The 22,500-nt window shown below is 43.1% G+C and overlaps 1 protein-coding gene across 1 annotated transcript in view; it reads right to left on the bottom strand.

Moving 5' to 3' along the window:
• The window catches only part of LOC128689847 (vasoactive intestinal polypeptide receptor 1-like), a 205,688-nt gene that overhangs the window by 95,275 nt on the left and 87,913 nt on the right, over positions 1-22,500 (bottom strand). Inside the window, exon 3 of the mRNA XM_070087499.1 lies at positions 3,963-4,119. Coding sequence (XP_069943600.1) covers positions 3,963-4,118 — 156 coding nt within the window. The 5' untranslated portion in view covers position 4,119. The remainder of the gene's footprint in view (positions 1-3,962; positions 4,120-22,500) is intronic.

The following is a 22,500-nucleotide window of genomic DNA, read 5'->3' as shown; positions in this document are numbered from 1 at the left end:
TAGAGCAGCTGGCATTTCTTCTCTTGGATAAGTGAATGTCAGTGTGCAGTCGTCTGCATATGCATGTGATTCTGGGATGAGATGAAGAAGGTCGTTGAAGCAGACATTCCATAACAATGGTCCCAGCACGCTTCTTTGTGGAACACTTGCCCCAATAGGATGTCATGCTGATTCCGTTCCATTGAGAACTACACTTAGAGATCTACCATGAAGGTAATCACTGAGGAGACATAGCGTAGAGCCTGCAATTCCCAGTGCTTGAAGTTTTGCTAAGAGGCCCTGGTGCCACACCCGGTAGAAAGCGCCAGCAATGTCCAGTGCTACCACACAGCTGACTTTGGATTCATTCAGTGACTGGTGCCACTTAGTAGAGAGGTTTAACAACAGATCAGCAGCAGAGTAACCTTTCCTGAAGCCATATTGACGATCACAAAGTAGTGAGTGATAGTCAAAAAACTCTGTCTCTCTCTCTCTATCTATCTATCTCTCTTTTCACCATGCTTGTCGCTACCATTTACAAATCAAACCAATTTCAATGTTAACGAATATAATTTTCAAACATCCCTTCAAACCCAGTATGGAACTTGAAATCAATTATCGTAATTCCTGTAAGCCATTAACTTGACATAAAATATATAAATATATATATCAGAACGTTCAGTATTCACATTGCTTGAAACATGACACACACACACAAACAGACACACACACACACACACACACACACACGAGAGAGAGAGAGAGAGAGAGAGAGAGAGAGAGAGAGAGAGAGAGAGAGAGAGAGAGAGAGAGAGAGAGAGAGAGAGAGAGAGAGAGAGAGAGAGAGAGAGAAAGAGAGAGAGAGGTGGGTTGATTGCATTTTCTTGGACTGCAAGAAGGCCTTCGATACAGTTCCCCAAAAGATATTAGTGCAGAAGCTAAAGGATCAGGCGCGCATAACATGGAGGGCACTGCAGTAGATCAGAGAATACCTGACAGGGAGGCAACAACGAGTCATGGTACATAATGAGGTATCACAGTGGGCACCTGTGACGAGCGGGGTCCCACAGGGGTCAGCCCTAGGACCAATGCTATTTTTGGTCTATGTGAATGACATGATGGAAAGGATAGACTTAGAAGTGTCCCTGTTTGCAGATAATACAAAGTTAATGAGGAGAATTAAATCAGATGAGGATCAGGCAGGACTTCAAGAGACGGCCACAGGCTGGACACCTGGTTCAGCAACTGGCTTCTCGAATTTAACCCCGCCGAATGCAAAGTCATGAAGATCGGGGAAGGGCAAAGAAGACCGCAGACAGAGTATAGGCTAGGTGGCCAAAGACCTCAAACCTCGCTCAAGGAGAAAGATCCTGGGGAGAGTATAACACCGAGCACGTCTCCGAAAGCACACATCAACCGGATAACTGCTGCAGCATATGGACGCCTTACTAAGGCATTCCGATACCTTAGTAAGGAATCGTTCAAGACACTACACCGTGTACGTCAGGCCCATACTGGAGTATGCAGCACCTGTCTGAAACTCACACCGGGTCAAGAAATTAAAGAAAGTGCAAAGGTTTGCGACAAGGTTATATCCAGAGCTATGGATGTAGGTGTCTCCCAGCGTCGACAGACAGGTATAGTCCCATGCTAAGAGCTTGCCATTCTTCCAAGGATAGATAGTGATCCCATGGTGATCCCATCAGTCAATAGATTATTTGCCTTTATTGCTTATTAAAAGAAATAACGAAACTGAAATTGAATATTATATTTCACCTACTCAGACCTTACACAGTGAGACGATGATAATGATGATGATGGTAGGAAATTGAGGCGTCACTTTCCAGTGAAAATGATTCTCTCTCAGGTGCTCCCTGCTGCTGATACCGTCACTCTGTGAGAGCTGATAATGGTGTGGAAAATGTGGTGTGCTGGTTGGTGTGGTAGTGGTGACTGTGGGGGTTGTGGTAGTTGTGGTGACTGTGGCAGTTATGGTAATGCTGGTGGTAGTGGTTGTGGTGTTGACGGTGGTGAATTAGATGGTGGTGATGACTGTAGTAATGTTAGGAGGGGTGATGGGTGGTGGAAGGTTGTGATGAAAGTAATGGTGACAGCTGTTGTGGTGGAGATGGTGGCGATGGTTTTCGTGGCGGTGATGGTAGGAACGCGGGTTGAAATGGTGTTGTGACAGTGGTGGTAATGGTGGAGATGGGGTTGGAAATGATGGTGATGAAAATGGAGGTAATGGAAATGGTGGTGATGGAAATGGTGGTGCTAGAAATGGTAGTATTATGCTATACATAATACTATTTGAGTTTAAATTAGTGCAAATTAATTATTAAGTTAGAATTATTATTATTATTATTATTATTATTATTATTATTATTATTATTATTATTATTATTATTATTCCAGTCCGAGAGGACACAAGGTGTCCGCTCTCTGGAATGAAGTTTGTCTGGAATGACGTCTCTCTGGAATGAAGTCTGTCTGGAATGAGGAGAAAACAATGAAGAACTATAGAGATCAAAGACTAAGAATAAGAAGAAAACGAGAAAACTTTGTTTTGGAGGAAGGAGGAGAGAGGAGGAGGGAAAGAAGGCACTGGAGGAGGAGGAGGAGGGGGAGGGGGTGAATGTTGACGCTTATTTTTTAAAATATTCCAGAAGCGATGACTCGTGTGCTGGGGGTTGGGTGCTACCAAGGTACCGTAGCTGCAATAGTACCGTGGCTCTGATGATGCCGTTGTCGCAAAGGTGCAACAGTATCATAATTGCAACAGTGCCATGGCTGCAACGGTACCGTGGCTGTAACAGTACCGTAGCTGAAGTAGTACCGTGAGTACAATATTACTGGGGCTGGAACAGTACCATGGGCGCAACGACACCGTGACTGCAACAGTACCGTTGGTGCAACAGTGCCGTTGGTGCAACAGCATCGTGGCTGCATCACTAATAAGGTATCTCAAAATATTTTACCGTTTTTGAGGGGGGTCAAACGTTTAGAAAATTTCAATATTATTCCTTCAAAAATTAAGATATTTTGGGGTTAAAAGGCATCCTTGTACAGGGCCCTGGCTTCTACAGCACCACCACCACCACCACCACCATTATCACATCCACAACCACAACCACCAACACCCTCACAACGACCACCAACAGCACCCCTACTACCACCATCCTCCCCATACCACCACCATCTTTGTTTAGCGTACATGCAAGACTCCGACGGGAAGGTAAAATACAAAGACATAATGTGAATATATACAGCCTTGGAGTTGGTGAAGAACACCGTAGTTAAGACAGCATCTGCGTAATGGAAGATAATCAGGTTTAATCCCAGGAAAGGAAAGATAATTCAAATTTCTCGGATAAATATTTCTTTACCAGCACAAAGGTAAGCACCTTCAGAAAGAGAGCTTCAATAAGATTGTGATCAGAGTATTCAACTGAGATCACTGCTGCAGATATCAGCTCCACATTGCTAGTGGAGATAAAAATCGCAAAGGTACTTTCGTTTCCAACAGAGACCATTATCTGTTGGTTCAGAGCGAACGTGCAGAATTTGTTGAGTTTTCTGAAATGGGCTCATAACAACGGTAACAACTTTGCCTGTTGGGTGTTATACCTGTGTTTATATTTACCATTGGAATTGTGTCTTTGCACTGTATTTGTATTTACACGTGTTTCAATTCTTACACATGTGCTTGTACCTATTATTATACATGTGGTTGTACCTACACTTGTATCCACTCTCTTACCTATACTTAAACATGTGCTTGTAAATACACCTGTATCTACTCTTGTACCTTTACCTACTCGTGTTCTTGTACCAACACCTGCACCAACACCTGCACCAACACCTGAGGTTGTTTTATGTACCGACACTTACACGTGTACACAACTATTCTTGATGGAAGTTTTAAATAGTAATCCAAAAAAATACAAAGAAAATATCACCAAGGGTCAGTTCCATTAACTCACGTGATTGAGATGGGCGTTGCCGAGGTGTGTGGGCGACTCGGGCGAGGCGTGGGCGTGAGTGATAAAAGTGGTCACAGATGGGTCATGGGCGTGAGTGATGGGCGTGTTCACGCCCACAAGAAGCAGCACGCACAGGTTCACGTAAGAACTCCACATCCTGAGAAATAAATAGCAATTATTCAATTTTTTTACTAATATTCAAAGTGAAGCGATGAGCCCACTGGTGGTGACAGAAGTAATCAGGTTTGATTCCAGGGAGGGAAAGGTAGCTCCATGTACTTGAATCAAGAGCCGCTCACCATCATTAAGGAATTGTATGATCACGTCAGATGCTGAGTTTAGGTTTCATTGATGTTAAATCAAACTAACACAGGTTAAACTGACCTTAATTATATACGAGACAATGTTGACTCCTGTGTGTGTGTGTGTGTGTGTGTGTGTGTGTGTGTCTGTATGTGTGTGTGTGTGTGTGTGTGTGTGTGTGTGTGTGTGTGTGTGTGCATATATTAGGGTCAAAATTATTAAAAATTTCTCGGGGGTAAAAGATTCTTCTACACTTTCCCCAGTGTAAAAAAAACCACCAAAATTCCGCGAACTCCTGAAGTTCTCTGGGCGAGGCGCTGCTCAAGTTTGCTGCTGGAAAAAATAAAATATGCGTTCACATCACCCTAGAATTTACGTAAATTTTTAGAGTTCATCGAGAATGTTTAGAAGATGATTAATAAATTCCATGTCAATAGCTCTTTTAAAAAAAAAATGAGGAAAAAATTCTTAGAATTCGTGAATTTTCTTGGTATTAAGACTTATGAAACACTGGGGATAGAATTTTTTTTTTTTATTTTTTAAGAGGACAGACAGTATGTCACTAGATAAATGCTGCTACCTGCGCGAAACGTTGCCAATAAAGGACAGCTTATAATGAATTTAACTCTTCTCCTGAGAAAACCGGAGACATTTCGGTTTGATAAGAGGAAGGGAAGAATGGCTGCAATTCCTTTAATATGAATAAGATGAGGAATGACGTTTGTGGCAGACGTTTGTGGCAGACGTTTGTGTCAGACGTTTGTGTCAGACGTTTGTGGCAGACGTTTGTGTCAGACGTTTGTGTCAGACGTTTGTGTCAGACGTTTGTGGCAGACGTTTGTGTCAGACGTTTGTGTCAGACGTTTGTGTCAGACGTTTGTGGCAGACGTTTGTGTCAGACGTTCGGTTCAGTATGTGAAATAATGGACCACAAGAGGAAGAAGAATACATGTAATAGCGATACCGATTATATGAGGGATGAATAGATGGAGGATTTATTCCACGAGGAATTGATTCCACGAGGGATTGATTCCACGAGGGATTGATTCCACGAGGGATTGATTCCAAGAGGGACTGATTACCTGGAAAGGGAAATACGATTGTGCGGAAGCACAATAATAGTGAGTTATCAATGAGATTCTATCGGTCAAGCCTTCACTCTCTCTCCAGTGCTGTGTGTACTCACCTATTTGTGGTTGCAGGGGTCGAGTCACAGCTCCTGGCCCCGCCTCTTTACTGGTCGCTAAGTCACTCTTTCTGCTCCATGAACTTTATCATACCTCTTCTTAAAGCTATGTATGGATCCTACCTCCACTATATCACTTCTCAGAGTATTCCTCTCCATGACAACTCTATGACTGAAGAAATACATCTTAACATCCCTGTGATTCAGCTGAATCTTCAACTTCCAATTGTAACCCGTTATTGCTGTCTCGTCTCTGGAATATCCTGTCTCTGCCAACCTCGTCAGTTCCTCTCAATATTTTATATATCGTTATCATATACCCCCTATCTCTCCTGTCTTCCAGTCTCGTCAGGTCGATTTCCCTTAACCCTCTCCTCGTAGGACATCCCCCTTAGCTCTGGAACTAGTCTTGTTGCAAACCTTTGCACTTTCTGTAATTTCCTTATGTGCTTGGCTAGGTGTGAGTTCCAAACTGGTGCTGCATCTGTTTGTTTGTGTGTGTGTGTGTATGTGTGTGTGTGTGTGTGTGTGTGTGTGTGTGTGTGTGTGTGTGTGTGTGTGTGTGTGTGTGTGTGTGTACTCACCTATTTGTACTCACCTATTTGTACTCACCTATTTGTGGTTGCAGGGGTCGAGTCACAGCTCCTGGCCCCGCCTCTTCGCTGATTGCTACTAGGTCCTCTCTCTCCCTGCCCCATGAGCTCTATCATACCTCGCCTTAAAACTATGTATGGTTCCTGCCTCCACCACATCACTTTCTAGGCTATTCCATGGCCTGACTACTCTATGACTGAAGAAATACTTCCTAACATCCCTTTGATTCATCTGAGTCTTCAACTTCCAATTGTGACCTCTTGTGTCTGTGTCCCATCTCTGGAACATCCCGTCTTTGTCCACCTCGTCTATTCCGCGCAGTATTTTATATGTCGTTATCATGTCTCCCCTGACCCTCCTGTGTGTGTGTGTGTGTGTGTGTGTGTGTCACTAACACAATGCTTAAAAACTTTAATTTTCGTTTCTGGAGTATAGCGCAAAGATGGATCCATTCAGTCCCCTCGCCACGGCCTTTTATCTCTCTCCTCTTACTCTGCCTCTCCTCTCACTCACCTCTTCCCCATTCATTCTTTTCCTTTACTTTCTCACATCTTTTATACTCTCTTCTCTCACCTCTTATCTACCCTCTCCCCCTCACTTTTTAACTTCTTAACCACACTCAGTCTTACCCACCTTCTCCCCTCACTCTTACTCACGCTCTCCACTCACTCTTTTCTTACTTTTTCTTATTCCCTCACTCTCTGTCTTATCTGTATCTTTTATATTATTTTCTTAAATACGCCTCTTCCCTTTCTTAATTTCTTCCCTTCTATTCTCTTACCTCATTTTTCCTCTTTTCTGTTTCCCTCGTCTTCCTTAACTTTTTTAAATATCTCTCTTCCATCACACATTCTTATCGCAACTCTTTCCTTGCTCTTCCACTTTAATCACATACATTTTTACCAACCACAATCGCAGACAGGAGATGTTAACTAGGCACGACCAGCCACGGGGAGGGAGGGGGAGGGGTGTAAGTCTTTAGCTTCTTTAGCTAAGATTTCCACCCCCGTGGCTTGTCTTATATATATATATATATATATATATATATATATATATATATATATATATATATATATATATATATATATATATATATATATATATATATATATATAAACACATCGGCAGTTTCCCACCAAGGTAGGGTGGCCCGAAAAAGGAAAATTTTCACCATCATTCACTCCATCATTGTCTTGCCAGAGGCGCGCTTACACTACAGTTATAAAACTGCAACATTAACACTCCTCCTTCAGAGTCCCGGCACTGTACTTCCCATCTCCAGGACTCAAGTCCGGCCTGCCGGTTTCGTTGAATCCTTCATAAATATTACCCTGCTCACACTCCAACAGCACGTCAAGTCCTAAAGACCATTTGTCTCCATTTGCTCCTATCTAACACGCTCACGCATGCTTGCTGAAAGTCCAAGCCCCTTGCACACAAAACTTTCTTTACCCCCTCCCTCCAACCTTTCCTAGGCCGACCTCTACCCCGACTTCCCTCAACTTCAGATTTATACACTCTCAGAGTCATTCTATTTTGTTCCATTCTTTCAACATTGTCCGAACCACCCCAACAACTCCTCCTCAGCCCTCTGGATAATAGTTTTGGTAATCCTGCAACTCCTTCTAGTCTCCAAACTACGAATTCTCTGCATTATATTCACACCACGCATTGCCCTCAGATATGACATCCCCACTTCCTCCAGCTTTCTCCTTGTTGCAACATTCACCACTCATGCTTCGCACCTATATAAGAGCGTTAGTATAACTATACTCTCATACATTCCCCTCGTTGCTTCCGTGGACAAAGTTCTTTGTCTCCATAGATTCCTCAGTGCATTACTCACGTTTTTCCTCTCGTCAATTCTATGATTCACCTCATCTTCCATAGATCCATCTGCTAACACATCCATACTCTCTCCCTCCAATCTGATATCCAATCTTTCATTACCCAATTTTTTGTTATCCTCATCACCTTACTCTTCTTTTACATACCCTACGAAACTCATCCACCAACCTCTGCAAGTTCTGTCCAGAATCTCCCAAAAGCACAGTGTCATATGCCCAACTTTGTGTTAGATTCTTTATCCTTTAACCCCACATCTTTTGCCAAGACCCTCGCATTTACTTCTCTTACAACCGGTATATAAATATATTGAGCAACCATGGTGACATCACACATCCTTGTCTAAGGCCTACTTTTACTGAGAAATCATCTCTCTTACTTACTCTAACCTGAGCCTCACTATCCTCGTAAAAACTTTTCACTGCTTTCAATAATCTACCTCATATTCCAAACATCTGCAACATCTGCCACATTGCCTCCGTATCCACCCTGTCATATGCCTTTTCCAAATCCATAAATGTACAAAAACCTTTTTGCCCTTATCTAAATACTGTTCACCTATATGTTTCACTATAAACACCTGGTCCACACACCCCCTTCCTTTCCTAAAGCCTCCTTGTTCATCTGCTATCCTACTCCCCCTCTTACTCTTAATTCTTTCAATAATAACTCTACCATACACTTTACCAGGTATACTCAAAAGATTTATTCCCATATAATTTTTGCACACTCTTTTGTCCCCTTTGCCTTCATGCAAAGGAACTATACATGCTCTCTGCCCATCCCTAGATACCTTATCCTCTTCCATACATTTATTAAATAAAAGCACCAACCACTCCAAAACTACATCCCAACCTGCTTTTAACATTTCTGTCTTTATCCCATTAATCCCAGCAGCTTTACCCCCTTTCATTCTGCCTACTGCCTCACGAGCTTCCCCACACTCACAACTCGCTCTTCCTCACTCCTACAAGAAGTTATTCCTCCTTGCCCTATACACAAAATCACAGCTTCCCTATCTTCATCAACATTAACAATTCCTCAAAAAATTCCATCCAACTACCTGATATCTCTAACTCTCCACTTAACTCTCCTCTCTTATTTTTAACTATCAAATCCACTCCTTCCCCAGGCTTCCTCAACTTATTAATCTAACTCCAAAACTTTTTCTTATTTTCAACAAAATTTGTTGATAACATCTCACCCACTCTCTCATTTGCTCTCTTTTTACATTTCTTCAACATTTTCTTAACCTCTCTTTTTCTCTCCATATACTCCTCCCTCCTTGCATCACTTCTACTTTGTGAAAACCTCTATCTAACATGCTAAGTTTTTCTCTCGTACTACTCTCTTTACATCATTCCACCAGTCGCTCTTCCTCCCTCCCACGCCCACTTTTCCGTAACCACAAACATATGCTGAACACTCTAAACACTACATTCTTAAACCTACCCCATACATCTTCAACCCCATTGCCTATACTCTCACTACTCTCACTAGCCCATCTATCTTTATATATATATATATATATATATATATATATATATATATATATATATATATATATATATATATATATATATATATATATATAATGACGTGCCGAATAGGTGAAACTCGTCAATTAGCAAGAACTCATTTAAAATTGTCCTTTCTAAAAATTTCTCTAATACGTTTAAAGATACATTTTTTCATTTATGTTAATGTAAAAAAATAATAATTTTATACCATCTAAAGACTACATAACGAAATATTAAACCATTGAGGTTTACAGATAAATACAATAGAAAATCACCTCTACTTTAGTATATACAGAATAATTCCAGCAGAGTAGCAGAACTCAGGGCTCGACCCATCTTCCACTCCAGAGATGTAAAACTATTTCCTTCCTTCCCCTTTCGACGGCCCGATCAAATCCTCAATCAGTGAGCATGGGATGGGGAAAGACTAGACACAGGGGATATTGTTGTGTGATAGATGGATTGCTAAATGGTGGAGGTAGGGTAGATGACGAAAGAGATGATCGTGGTGGTGAGGGTGATGGTGGTAGACATGTGACGTCGGTGTGGTGAGGGTGATGGTGGTAGGTATGTGATGTCGGTAGCGATTGTGGTAGCAATGGTATTGTTGGTGGTCATGGAAGGAGTGGAATAAGGACGGTGAAAATGATATGGGTGTTAGGAATGGTGTTGATGTGAGAGGTGGTGGTGTTTATGGTGATGGTGATGATGGCAGGGGAGGTGGTAGAAGTGGTGGTCATGAGGAAAGGGTGGTGGATATAGTGGTAGTGATGATAATGGTGTCAAAAGTGATGGTAGTGGTGATGGAGGTATTGAGAAAGGATAGCAAGATTTCTGGAGATAGTTAAAGAAGTTAGAAATGGTGGTGAATAGAAGGGAAATTATCAGCATTAGAGGTGATGATAGAGGTGGTGGTGGTGATAATAGTAGTAGCAACAGTAGCTGTAATTGTGGCATTACTGGTGGTATTAGTAGAAGCAGGAGTAATAGTACTGGTAGTGGTGGTGATGGTGATGGTGGGGATGGTGGTGGTGGTGATGGTGGGGATGGTGGTGATGGTGGGGATGGTAGTGGTGGTGATGGTGGGGATGGTAGTGGTGGTGATGGTGGGGATGGTGGTGATGGTGGGGATGGTGGTGGTGGTGATGGTGGGGATGGTGGTGGTGGTGATGGTGGGGATGGTGGTGGTGGTGGTGATGGTGGGGATGGTGGTGGTGGTGGTGATGGTGGGGATGGTGGTGTGGTGATGGTGGGGATGGTGGTGGTGGTGATGGTGGGGATGGTGGTGGGGGTGATGGTGGGGATGGTGGTGGTGGTGATGGTGGTAGCGGTAGTGGTGATGGTGGTGATGGTAATGGGGATGGAGTTGGTGATGGGAGATAATGGCTGTGATGTAAGAAGCATGCCATGAGTGGTGGAGATGAAAGCAGCACATGTGATACCCACACACACCTGCTGCCGCATGGTGACACGTGTGACACACACCTGCTGCTGAATGGAGACACCTGTGACACACACCTGCTGCTGCATGGAAACACGTGTGACACACATACACACACCTGCTGCTGTATGCTGACACGTGTGACACACACACCTGCTGCTGCATGCTGACACGTGTAATCCACACACACACCTGCTGCAAAATACACCCCCACGTTGGCCAAACTGTTCCCAGGGCAATATTCTAGTTTTTTCTTCACTGCAGGTATATTTCTCGTTTTGTGTATATGTGTGAGTGTATGTGTGTGTGTGTGTGTGAGAGAGAGAGAGAGAGAGAGAGAGAGAGAGAGAGAGAGAGAGAGAGAGAGAGAGAGAGAGAGAGAGAGAGAGAGAGAGTGAGAGAGAGAGAGAGAGAGAGAGAGAGAGAGAGAGAGAGAGAGAGAGAGAGAGAGAGAGAGAGACAGACAGACAGACAGACAGACAGAGAGAGACAGAGAGACAGAGAGAGACAGACAGAGACAGATAGGCAGAGTCTGAAGACGACTTAGATTTTTTCATGAACAGAAAATCTACCGTAATGTTCCATGACTAAAAAGAGGTGTAGTGAAAGTCCCACTAAATTTTATACTACCGCATGCTGACTATTTTAAAATATATACACAAAACCTTTATTACTATGGGTCTTATTTCTGTGGAGAAAAACAGAGGTGATTCAGATATACAAACTTCTCAGAGTAAAAGTGCACCAGCAAAACATTAGACATAAAACAAATTTTTGACGTCTCTTCTATTTTATGTGACTAACCATCTCAGTCTCTCGTATTGTAACGACAGCACAAAACTTAAATCAACGATGTAAACACAGATGGAAGCACTCAGAGAGTAACACTCTGTACTTCGAATCCAACTTCGTAATGCATCTAGTTTTCCTTGATTTCACACCGTTATTTTATGTTGTCAGATCCCTTATTACTTCGCGAAACCTCTTGTTCGAGTACAAAATCTTCAGTGTCTTAAAGGGTTGGATCACATCTAGTGCCTCTAACTTCCTTAGATAAAACAAGTTAGTTCTATGAGGCTTCCTTCATTGGATTTATTTCTTAATGATGGTATGAACTTAATTGCGATTTTATTCTCTTTCTCTACAGTTTTTCATCAGTTAAGTAATTAGAAACGAGGATTGTGCAGCGCATTGAAATACGACATGACGGACGCGTCGTTGATACTATTACGGAGACAGAAGGTGGTCGAAATATACAGATGAATCAACCTCCTGACTTTCTGTCACTATGTTCGTTATTATTGAACATTGACAAGTGTTTATTACACTTAATTTATTCATTATTTCTGATGTTTATAAAAATATTTTTTGTCTTCCAGCCCGTCTTCGAGCCTTCACAGATACCGACTTATTAAACTGTCTCTTACACTCAACATTCCGAATACAAACCTCAGCGCCAGCTTAGTTTCCCCAGATTCTTGATTCTCCCAGAATACGCTCTAACCTTCACAACACACGTGTCCTGAAACTGACCTTGTTTGTCTCCTCATCTCACAGTGATATCTTGATATCCCGCTTTCTGTCCTTTTCTTCCTGACTTCCGTCTTTGCAATAGTTCAGGGCGGATTAAAACGCCGTGGGTTAGTTTGTGGGTTAGCTGTGAATCTCTCAGTCCCTATCTCTTTTAATTTTTGATAACTGTTTTCGAGTTTTTTTTATTCGTACATAACTTACATATACGTACATATACATATAGTGAAGGAGTTCTTTGGGATCGTATTTGTTTGGACATCCTCCTCTTTCTGCAACTTTGAAAGCTCCTGATGATGTGTTGATTGCCACACGAAAGGCCTAGAGCTATCATTCTACTCCCCCCGGAGTTGCTTTGCATCCTGTATCACTTGGTTTGCGATATTTGCATTATATATATATAGATATATATATATATATATATATATATATATATATATATATATATATATATATATATGTGTGGGTGTGTGTGTGTGTGTGTGTGTGTGTGTGTGTGTGTGTGTGTGTGTGTGTGTGTGTGTGTGTGTGTCGTGCCGAATATGTAAAACTGGTCAATTAACAAGAACTCATTTAAAATTAAGTCCTTTCTGAAATTTTCTCTTATACATTTAAAGATATATTTTTTTCACTAATGATAATGTAAAAAAATTTAATTTTGTACCAAAAGAATCTTTGAAAACTTGGCTAACCTTATTATAACAAGCGCAATGTATTTTAGCCTAAACCACCTAAATATATTTTAGATTTGTTTACAATAATTTAATACTAAAGAAACTCAGCGAAATATATTTTTTTCGTTAGGTTCAGAATGATTTTGGCGAAATTATTGCATACACAAATTTTCACTTGTCTTATATGGCAAGATGAGCGTTACTATTTAAGCCAAGATCGCAAGTTCTGCCTATTCGGCACGACTATATATATATATATATATATATATATATATATATATATATATATATATATATATATATATATATATATATATATATATATATACAGAATTGCCATTGATCTAACTTATCTCGAAACATCGGTCTCATGTGCATCGTTGATACATCGTTAGTCTTGTTACTTAGTCTTGTGTACAGAACATGAAGAGGATGGGTCCTGGAATCGCTCCTTCACGTACCTACATTCTAACACTTAACTACTCGGTAATAATCACTTGCTTTGTCTGTGTGCCAGTGTCCAGCTCAGGCTTTCACTTTCATTCACATATCAGGTGCATAAACATTACGTACGATATATCAAAGGATTTTATGTAAATAACAAAATACTACATCTGTGTGGATATGAGTCGTAACATTGTAAAAAAACGATTGAAAAAGCAGCAGCCATTCAAAGTCATAGAGAAGATTTCGAGATTTTTTTTAGATTGCTCTATCTCTACCTCACTTGTGTTGAAAAGTTTGAAAATGTTTGTATTTGATATTTGAACCTATCAGGGTATATGTACCGTAAAAGTATTTTAATCCTTCCTTTATTTCTTTGTTTCCCCTCCCTTCTGCTCTATTAAGTGTAAATGCTCGTATATATACGCTCATTTAAGTGTTTGTGTGTGTATGTGTGCGTGTGTGTGTGTGTGTGTGTGTGTGTATGTGTGTGTGTGTGTGTGTGTGTGTGTGTGTGTGTGTGTGTGCGTATATGTGTGTGTGTGTGTACTCACCTAGTTGTACTCACCTAGTTGAGGTTGTATATACCTATTATATCTATGTGACTCTGATGGGTTAGTGTTATACCCCTTAAAGAATATCTTATCAATTTACATACACTTTTTAATTTGCACCAAAGTGGTTGGGCCACTTACCTTTTATATCCTACCTCTCCCCCCCCTCCCACCCTTTTCCAATATTTCCATCCTTACCCATCCTTCTTCCTTACCCATCTTACCAAAGCTCTGGTCATCAGATCCAGATCCAGTTGAGGTTGCAGGGGTCGAGTCCGAGCTCCTGGCCCCGCCTCTTCACTGATCGCTACTAGGTCACTCTCCCTGAGCCGTGAGCTTTATCATACCTCTGTTTAAAGCTATGTATGGATCCTGCCTCCACTACATCGCTTCCCAAACTATTCCACTTACTGACTACTCTTTGGCTGAAGAAATACTTCCTAACATCCCTTTGATTCATCTATGTATTCAACTTCCAACTGTGTCCCCTTGTTGTTGTGTTCCATCTCTGGAACATCCTGTCTTTGTCCACCTTGTCAATTCCTCTCAGTATTTTGTACGTCGTTATCATGTCCCCCCTATCTCTCCTGTACTCCAATGTCGTCAGGTTGACTTCCCTTAACTTCTCCTCGGAGGACACACCTCTTAGCTCTGGGACTAGTCTTGTTGCAAACCATTGCACTTTCTCTAGTTTCTTTACGTGCTTGGCTAGGTGTGGGTTCCAAACTGGTGTCGCATACTCCAATATGGGCCTAACATACACGGTGTACAGGGTCCTGAACGATTCCTTATTAAGATGTCGGAATGCTGTTCTGAGGTTTGCTAGGCGCCCATATGCTGCAGCAGTTATTTGGTTGATGTGCGCTTCAGGAGATGTGCCTGGTGTTATACTGTGTGTGTGTGTGTGTGTGTGTGTGTGTGTGTGTGTGTGTGTGTGTGTGTGTGTGTGTGTGTGTGTGTGTGTGTATGTGTGTGTCTGTGTGTGTGTGTGTGTGTATGTGTGTGTGTGTGTGTGTGTGTGTGTGTGTGTGTGTGTGTGTGTGTGTGTGTGTGTGTGTGTGTGTGTGTGTGTGTGTGTGTGTATGTGTGTGTGTGTGTGTGTGTCTGTGTATGTGTGTGTGTGTGTGTGTGTGTGTGTGTGTGTGTATGTGTGTATATGTGTGTCTGTGTGTGTGTGACTGTGTATGTGTGTGTGTGTGTGTGTGTGTCTGTGTGTGTGTCTGTGTATGTGTGTGTCTGTGTGTGTGTGTGTGTGTGTGTGTGTGTATATGTGTGTCTGTGTGTGTGTGACTGTGTATGTGTGTGTGTGTGTCAGTACATTGCCAGTTTAACTCTATTTTCTTATTACTACGAGCCCTGTTACAGTTATCGTTCATTAATGAACCTACAGTCATCATTCATCAGGGAGCCTACAGTCATCATTCATCAGGGAACCTACAGTCATCATTCATCAGGGAACCTACAGTCATCATTCATCAGGTGGCCTACAGTCATCATTCATCAGGGGGCCTACAGTCATCATTCATCAGGGGGCCTACAGTCATCATTCATCAGGGGGCCTACAGTCATCATTCATCAGGGGGCCTACAGTCATCATTCATCAGGGGGCCTACAGTCATCATTCATCAGTGAACCTACAGCCATCATTCATCAGGGGACCTTCATTCATCATTCATCAGGGGGCCTACAGTCATCATTCATCAGGGGGCCTACAGTCATCATTCATTAGGAGACCTTCAGTCATCATTCATCAGGGGGCCTACAGTCATCATTCATCAGGGGGCCTACAGTCATCATTCATCAGGGAACCTACAGTCATCATTCATCAGAAAACCTACGGTCATCATTCATCAGGGGGCCTACAGTCATCATTCATCAGGGGGCCTGCAGTCATCATTCATCAGGGGGCCTACAGTCATCATTCATCAGGGGACCTTCATTCATCATTCATCAGGGGGCCTTCAGTCATCATTCATCAGGGGACCTACAGTCATCATTCATTAGGGAACCTACAGCCATCCTTCATCAGGGAACCTACAGTCATCATTCATCAGAGAACCTACAATCATCATTCATCAGGGGGCCTACAGTCATCATTCATCAGGGAACCTACAGTCATCATTTATCAGGGGACCTTCATTCATCATTCATCAGGGGGCCTACAGTCATCATTCATCAGGGGGCCTACAGTCATCATTCATCAGGGAACCTACAGTCATCATTCATCAGGGAACCTACAGTCATCATTCATCAGGGGGACTACAGTCATCATTCATCAGGGGGCCTACAGTCATCATTCATCAGAGAACCTACAGTCATCATTCATCAGAAAACCTACAGTCATCATTCATCAGGGAACCTACAGTCATCATTCATCAGAGAACCTACAGTCATCATTCATCAGGGAACCTACAGTCATCATTCATAAGGGAACCTACAGTCATCATTCATCAGGGAACCTACAGTCATCATTCATCAGGGAACCTACAGTCATCGTTCATCAGGGAACCTACAGTCATCATTCAGCAGGGAACCTACAGTTCTCATTCATCAGGGAATCTACAGTCATCATTCATCAGGGGACCTACAGTCATCATTCATCATGGCACCTACAGTCATCATTCATCAGGGAATCTACAGTCATCATTCATCAGGGGACCTACAGTCATCATTCATCAGGGAACCTACAGTCATGATTCATCAGGGGACCTACAGTCATCATTCATCATGGCACCTACAGTCATCATTCATCAGGGAACCTACAGTCATCATTCATCAGGGGACCTACAGTCATCATTCATCAGGGAGCCTACAGTCATGATTCATCAGGGGACCTTCAGTCATCATTCATCAGGGGGCCTACAGTCATCATTCATCAGGAGGCCTACAGTCATCATTCATCAGGGTACCTACACTCATCATTCATCAGGGAACCTACAGCCATCATTCATCAGGGAACCTAGAGTCATCATTCACAGAGAACCTACAGTCATCATTCATCAGGGAACCTACAGTCATCATTCATCAGAGAACCTACAGTCATCATTCATCAGGGAACCTACAGTCATCATTCATCAGGGAACCTTCAGTCATCATTCATCAGGGAGCCTACAGTCATCATTCATCAGGGGACCTTCTGTCATCATTCATCAGGGGCCTACAGTCATCATTCATCAGGGAACCTACAGTCATCATTCATCAGGGAACCTACAGTCATCATTCATCAGGGAACCTACAGTCATCATTCATCAGGGAACCTACAGTCATCATTCATCAGGGCACCTTCAGTCATCATTCATCAGGGGACCTACAGTCATCATTCATCAGGGAACCTACAGTCATCCTTCATCAGGGAACCTACAGTCATCATTCATCAGGGCACCTACAGTCATTATTCATCAGGGAACCTACAGTCATCATTCATCAGGGAACCTATAGTCATCATTCATCAGGGCACCTACAGTCATCATTTATCTGGGGACCTACAGTCATCATTCATCAGGGAACCTACAGTCATCATTCATCAGGGAACCTACAGTCATCATTCATCAGGGCACCTACAGTCATCATTCATCAGGGGACCTACAGTCATCATTCATCAGGGAACCTACAGTCATCCTTCATCAGGGAACCTACAGTCATCATTCATCAGGGCACCTACAGTCATTATTCATCAGGGAACCTACAGTCATCATTCAACAGGGGACCTACAGTCATAATTCATCAGGGAACCTACAGTCATTATTCATCAGGGAACCTACAGTCATCATTCATCAGGGAACCTTCAGTCATCATTCATCAGGGAACCTACAGTCATCATTCCTCATGGAACCTATAGTCATCATTCATCAGGGCACCTACAGTCATCATTTATCTGGGGACCTACAGTCATCATTCATCAGGGAACCTACAGTCATCATTCATCAGGGAACCAACACTCATCATTCATCAGGGAACCTACAGTCATCATTCATCAGAGAACCTACAGTCATCATTCATCAGGGAACCTACAGTCATCATTCATCAGGGAACCTACAGTCATCATTCATCAGGGAACCTACAGTCATCATTCATCAGAGAACCTACAGTCATCATTCATCAGGGAACCTACATTCATCATTCATCAGGGAACCTACAGTCATCATTCATCAGGGATAATACATTTATCATTCTTCAGGGAGCCTACAGTCATCATTCATCAGGGCACCTACAGTCATCATTTATCTGGGGACCTACAGTCATCATTCATCAGGGAACCTACAGTCATCATTCATCAGGGAACCAACAGTCATCATTCATCAGGGAACCTACAGTCATCATTCATCAGAGAACCTACAGTCATCATTCATCAGGGAACCTACAGTCATCATTCATCAGGGAACGTACAGTCATCATTCATCAGAGAACCTACAGTCATCATTCATCAGGGAACCTACAGTCATCATTCATCAGGGAACCTACAGTCATCATTCATCAGGGAACCTACAGCCATCATTTATCAGGGGGCCTACAGTCATCATTCATCAGGGAACCTACAGTCATCGTTCATCAGGGAACCTACAGTCATCATTCATCAGGGAACCTACAGTTCTCATTCATCAGGGAACCTACAGTCATCATTCATCAGGGGACCTAGAGTCATCATTCATCATGGCACCTACAGTCATGATTCATCAGGGAACCTACAGTCATCATTCATCAGGGGACCTACAGTCATCATTCATCAGGGAACCTACAGTCATCATTCATCAGGGAGCCTACGGTCATCATTCATCAGGGAACCTACAGTCATCATTCATCAGGGGACCTTCAGTCATCATTCATCAGGGGCCTACAGTCATCATTCATCAGGGCACCTACAGTCATCATTCATCAGGGGACCTACAGTCATCATTCATCAGGGTACCTACAGTCATCATTCATCAGGGAACCTACAGTCATCATTTATCAGGGAACCTACAGTCATCATTCATCAGGGTACCTACAGTCATCATTCATCAGGGAACCTACAGTCATCATTAATCAGGGGGCCTACAGTCATCATTCATCAGGGAACCTACAGTCATCATTCATCAGGGAACCTACAGTCATCATTCATCAGGGAATCTACAGTCATCATTCATCAGGGAACCTACAGTCATCATTCATCAGGGAACCTACAGCCATCATTCATCAAGGGGCCTACAGTCATCATTCATCAGGGAACCTACAGTCGTCATTCATCAGGGAACTTACATTCATCATTCATCAGGGAACCTACAGTCATCATTCTTCATGGAACCTACAGTCATCATTCATCAGGGAACCTACAGTCATCATTCATCAGGGCACCTACAGTCATCATTCATCAAGGAACCTACAGTCATCATTCATCACGGAACCTACAGTCATCATTCATCAGGGGACCTTCAGTCATCATTCATCAGGGGACCTACAGTCATCATTCATCATGGAGCCTACAGTCATAATTCATCAGATAACCTACAGTCATCATTCATCAGGGGACCTTCAGTCATCATTCATCAGGGGACCTACAGTCATCATTCATCATGGAGCCTACAGTCATCATTCATCAGGGAACCTACAGTCATCATTCATCAGTGAACCTACAGTCATCATTCATCAGGGAACCTACAGTCATCATTCATCAGGGAACCTACAGTCATCATTCATCAGAGAACCTACAGTCATCATTCATCAGGGAACCTACAGTCATCATTCATCAGGGGACCTACAGTCATCATTCATCAGGGGACCTTAAGTCATCATTCATCAGGGGACCTACAGTCATCATTCATCAGGGAACCTACAGTCATCATTCATCAGGGGACCTACAGTCATCATTCATCTGGGGACCTACAGTTATCATTCATCAGGGGACCTACAGTCATCATTCATCAGGGGACCTACAGTTATCATTTATCCGGGGACCTACAGTCATCTTTCATCAGGGGACCTTCAGTCATCATTCATCAGGGGACCTTCAGTCATCATTCATCAGGGGACCTACTGTCATCATTCATCAGGGGACCTACAGTCTTCATTCATCAGGGGACCTACAGTCATCATTCATCAGGGGACCTTCAGCCATCATTTATCAGGGGACCTACAGTCATCATTTATCAGGGGACCTACAGTCATCATTCATCAGGGAACCTTCAGTCATCATTCATCAGGGGACGTACAGTCATCATTCATCAGGGGACTTACAGTCATCATTCATCAGGGGACCTACACTCATCATTCATCAGGGGACCTTCAGTCATCATTCATCAGGGGACCTACAGTCATCATTCATCAGGGGACCTACAGTCATCATTCATCAGGGGACCTACAGTCATCATTTATCAGGGAACCTACAGTTATCATTCATCAGGGGACCTACAGTCATCATTCATCAGGGGACCTTCAGTCATCATTCATCAGGGGACCTTCAGTCATCATTCATCAGGGGACCTACAGTCATCATTCATCAGGGGACCTACAGTCATCATTCATCAGGGGACCTAGAGTCATCATTCATCAGGGGACCTTCAGTCATCATTCATCAGGGGACCTACAGTCATCATTCATCAGGAGACCTTCAGTCATCATTCATTAGGGGACCTACAGTCATCATTCATCAGGGGACCTACAGTTATCATTCATCAGGGGACCTTCAGTCATCATTTATCAGGGGACCTACTGTCATCATTCATCAGGGGACCTACAGTTATCATTCATCAGGGGACCTACAGTCATCATTCATCAGGGGACCTACAGTCATCGTTCATCAGGGGACCTACAGTCATCATTCATCAGGGGACCTACAGTCATCATTCATCAGGGGACCTACACTCATTATTCTTCAGGGGACCTTCAGTCATCATTCATCAGGGGACCTTCAGTCATCATTCATCAGGGGACCTACAGTCATCATTCATCAGGGGACCTTCAGTCATCATTCATCAGGGGACCTACAGTCATCATTCATCAGGGGACCTACAGTCATCATTCATCAGGGGACCTTCAGTCATCATTCATCAGGGGACCTACAGTCATCATTCATCAGGGGACCTTCAGTCATCATTCATCAGGGGACCTAGAGTCATCATTCATCAGGGGACCTTCAGTCATCATTCATCAGGGGACCTACAGTCATCATTCATCAGGGGACCTTCGGTCATCATTCATCAGGGGACCTTCAGTCATCATTCATCAGGGGACCTACAGTCATCATTCATCAGGGGACCTACAGTCATCATTCATCAGGGGACCTACAGTCATCATTCATCAGGGGACCTTCGGTCATCATTCATCAGGGGACCTACAGTCGTCATTCATCAGGGGACCTACAGTCATCATTCATCAGGGGACCTACAGTCATCATTCATCAGGGGACCTACAGTCATCATTCATCAGGGGACCTACAGTCATCATTCATCAGGGGACCTTCAGTCATCATTCATCAGGGGACCTTCAGTCATCATTCATCAGGGGACCTACAGTCATCATTCATCAGGGGACCTACAGTCATCATTCATCAGGGGACCTACACTCATTATTCATCAGGGGACCTACAGTCATCATTCATCAGGGGACCTTCAGTCATCATTCATCAGGGGACCTACAGTCATCATTCATCAGGGGACCTACAGTCATCATTCATCAGGGGACCTTCAGTCATCATTCATCAGGGGACCTACAGTCATCATTCATCAGGGGACCTACAGTCATCATTCATCAGGGGACCTACAGTCATCATTCATCAGAGGACCTTCAGTCCTCATTCATCAGGGGACCTTCAGTCATCATTCATCAGGGGACCTACAGTCATCATTCATCAGGGGACCTACAGTCATCATTCATCAGGGGACCTACACTCATTATTCATCAGGGGACCTACAGTCATCATTCATCAGGGGACCTTCAGTCATCATTCATCAGGGGACCTACAGTCATCATTCATCAGGGGACCTACAGTCATCATTCATCAGGGGACCTTCAGTCATCATTCATCAGGGGACCTTCAGTCATCATTCATCAGGGGACCTACAGTCATCATTCATCAGGGGACCTACAGTCATCATTCATCAGGGGACCTACAGTCATCATTCATCAGGGGACCTACAGTCATCATTCATCAGGGGACCTACAGTCATCATTCATCAGGGGACCTACAGTCATCATTCATCAGGGGACCTTCAGTCATCATTCATCAGGGGACCTACAGTCATCATTCATCAGGGGACCTACAGTCATCATTCATCAGGGGACCTTCAGTCATCATTCATCAGGGGACCTACAGTCATCATTCATCAGGGGACCTACAGTCATCATTCATCAGGGGACCTACAGTCATCATTCATCAGGGGACCTTCAGTCATCATTCATCAGGGGACCTACAGTCATCATTCATCAGGGGACCTACAGTCATCATTCATCAGGGGACCTTCAGTCATCATTCA

The sequence above is a fragment of the Cherax quadricarinatus genome, chromosome 22 (assembly GCF_038502225.1).
Source record: "Cherax quadricarinatus isolate ZL_2023a chromosome 22, ASM3850222v1, whole genome shotgun sequence".
Lineage (NCBI taxonomy): Eukaryota > Metazoa > Arthropoda > Malacostraca > Decapoda > Parastacidae > Cherax > Cherax quadricarinatus.
The sequence above is the reverse complement of the archived record's forward strand: the minus strand, read 5'-3'. Positions and strand labels throughout refer to the sequence as shown.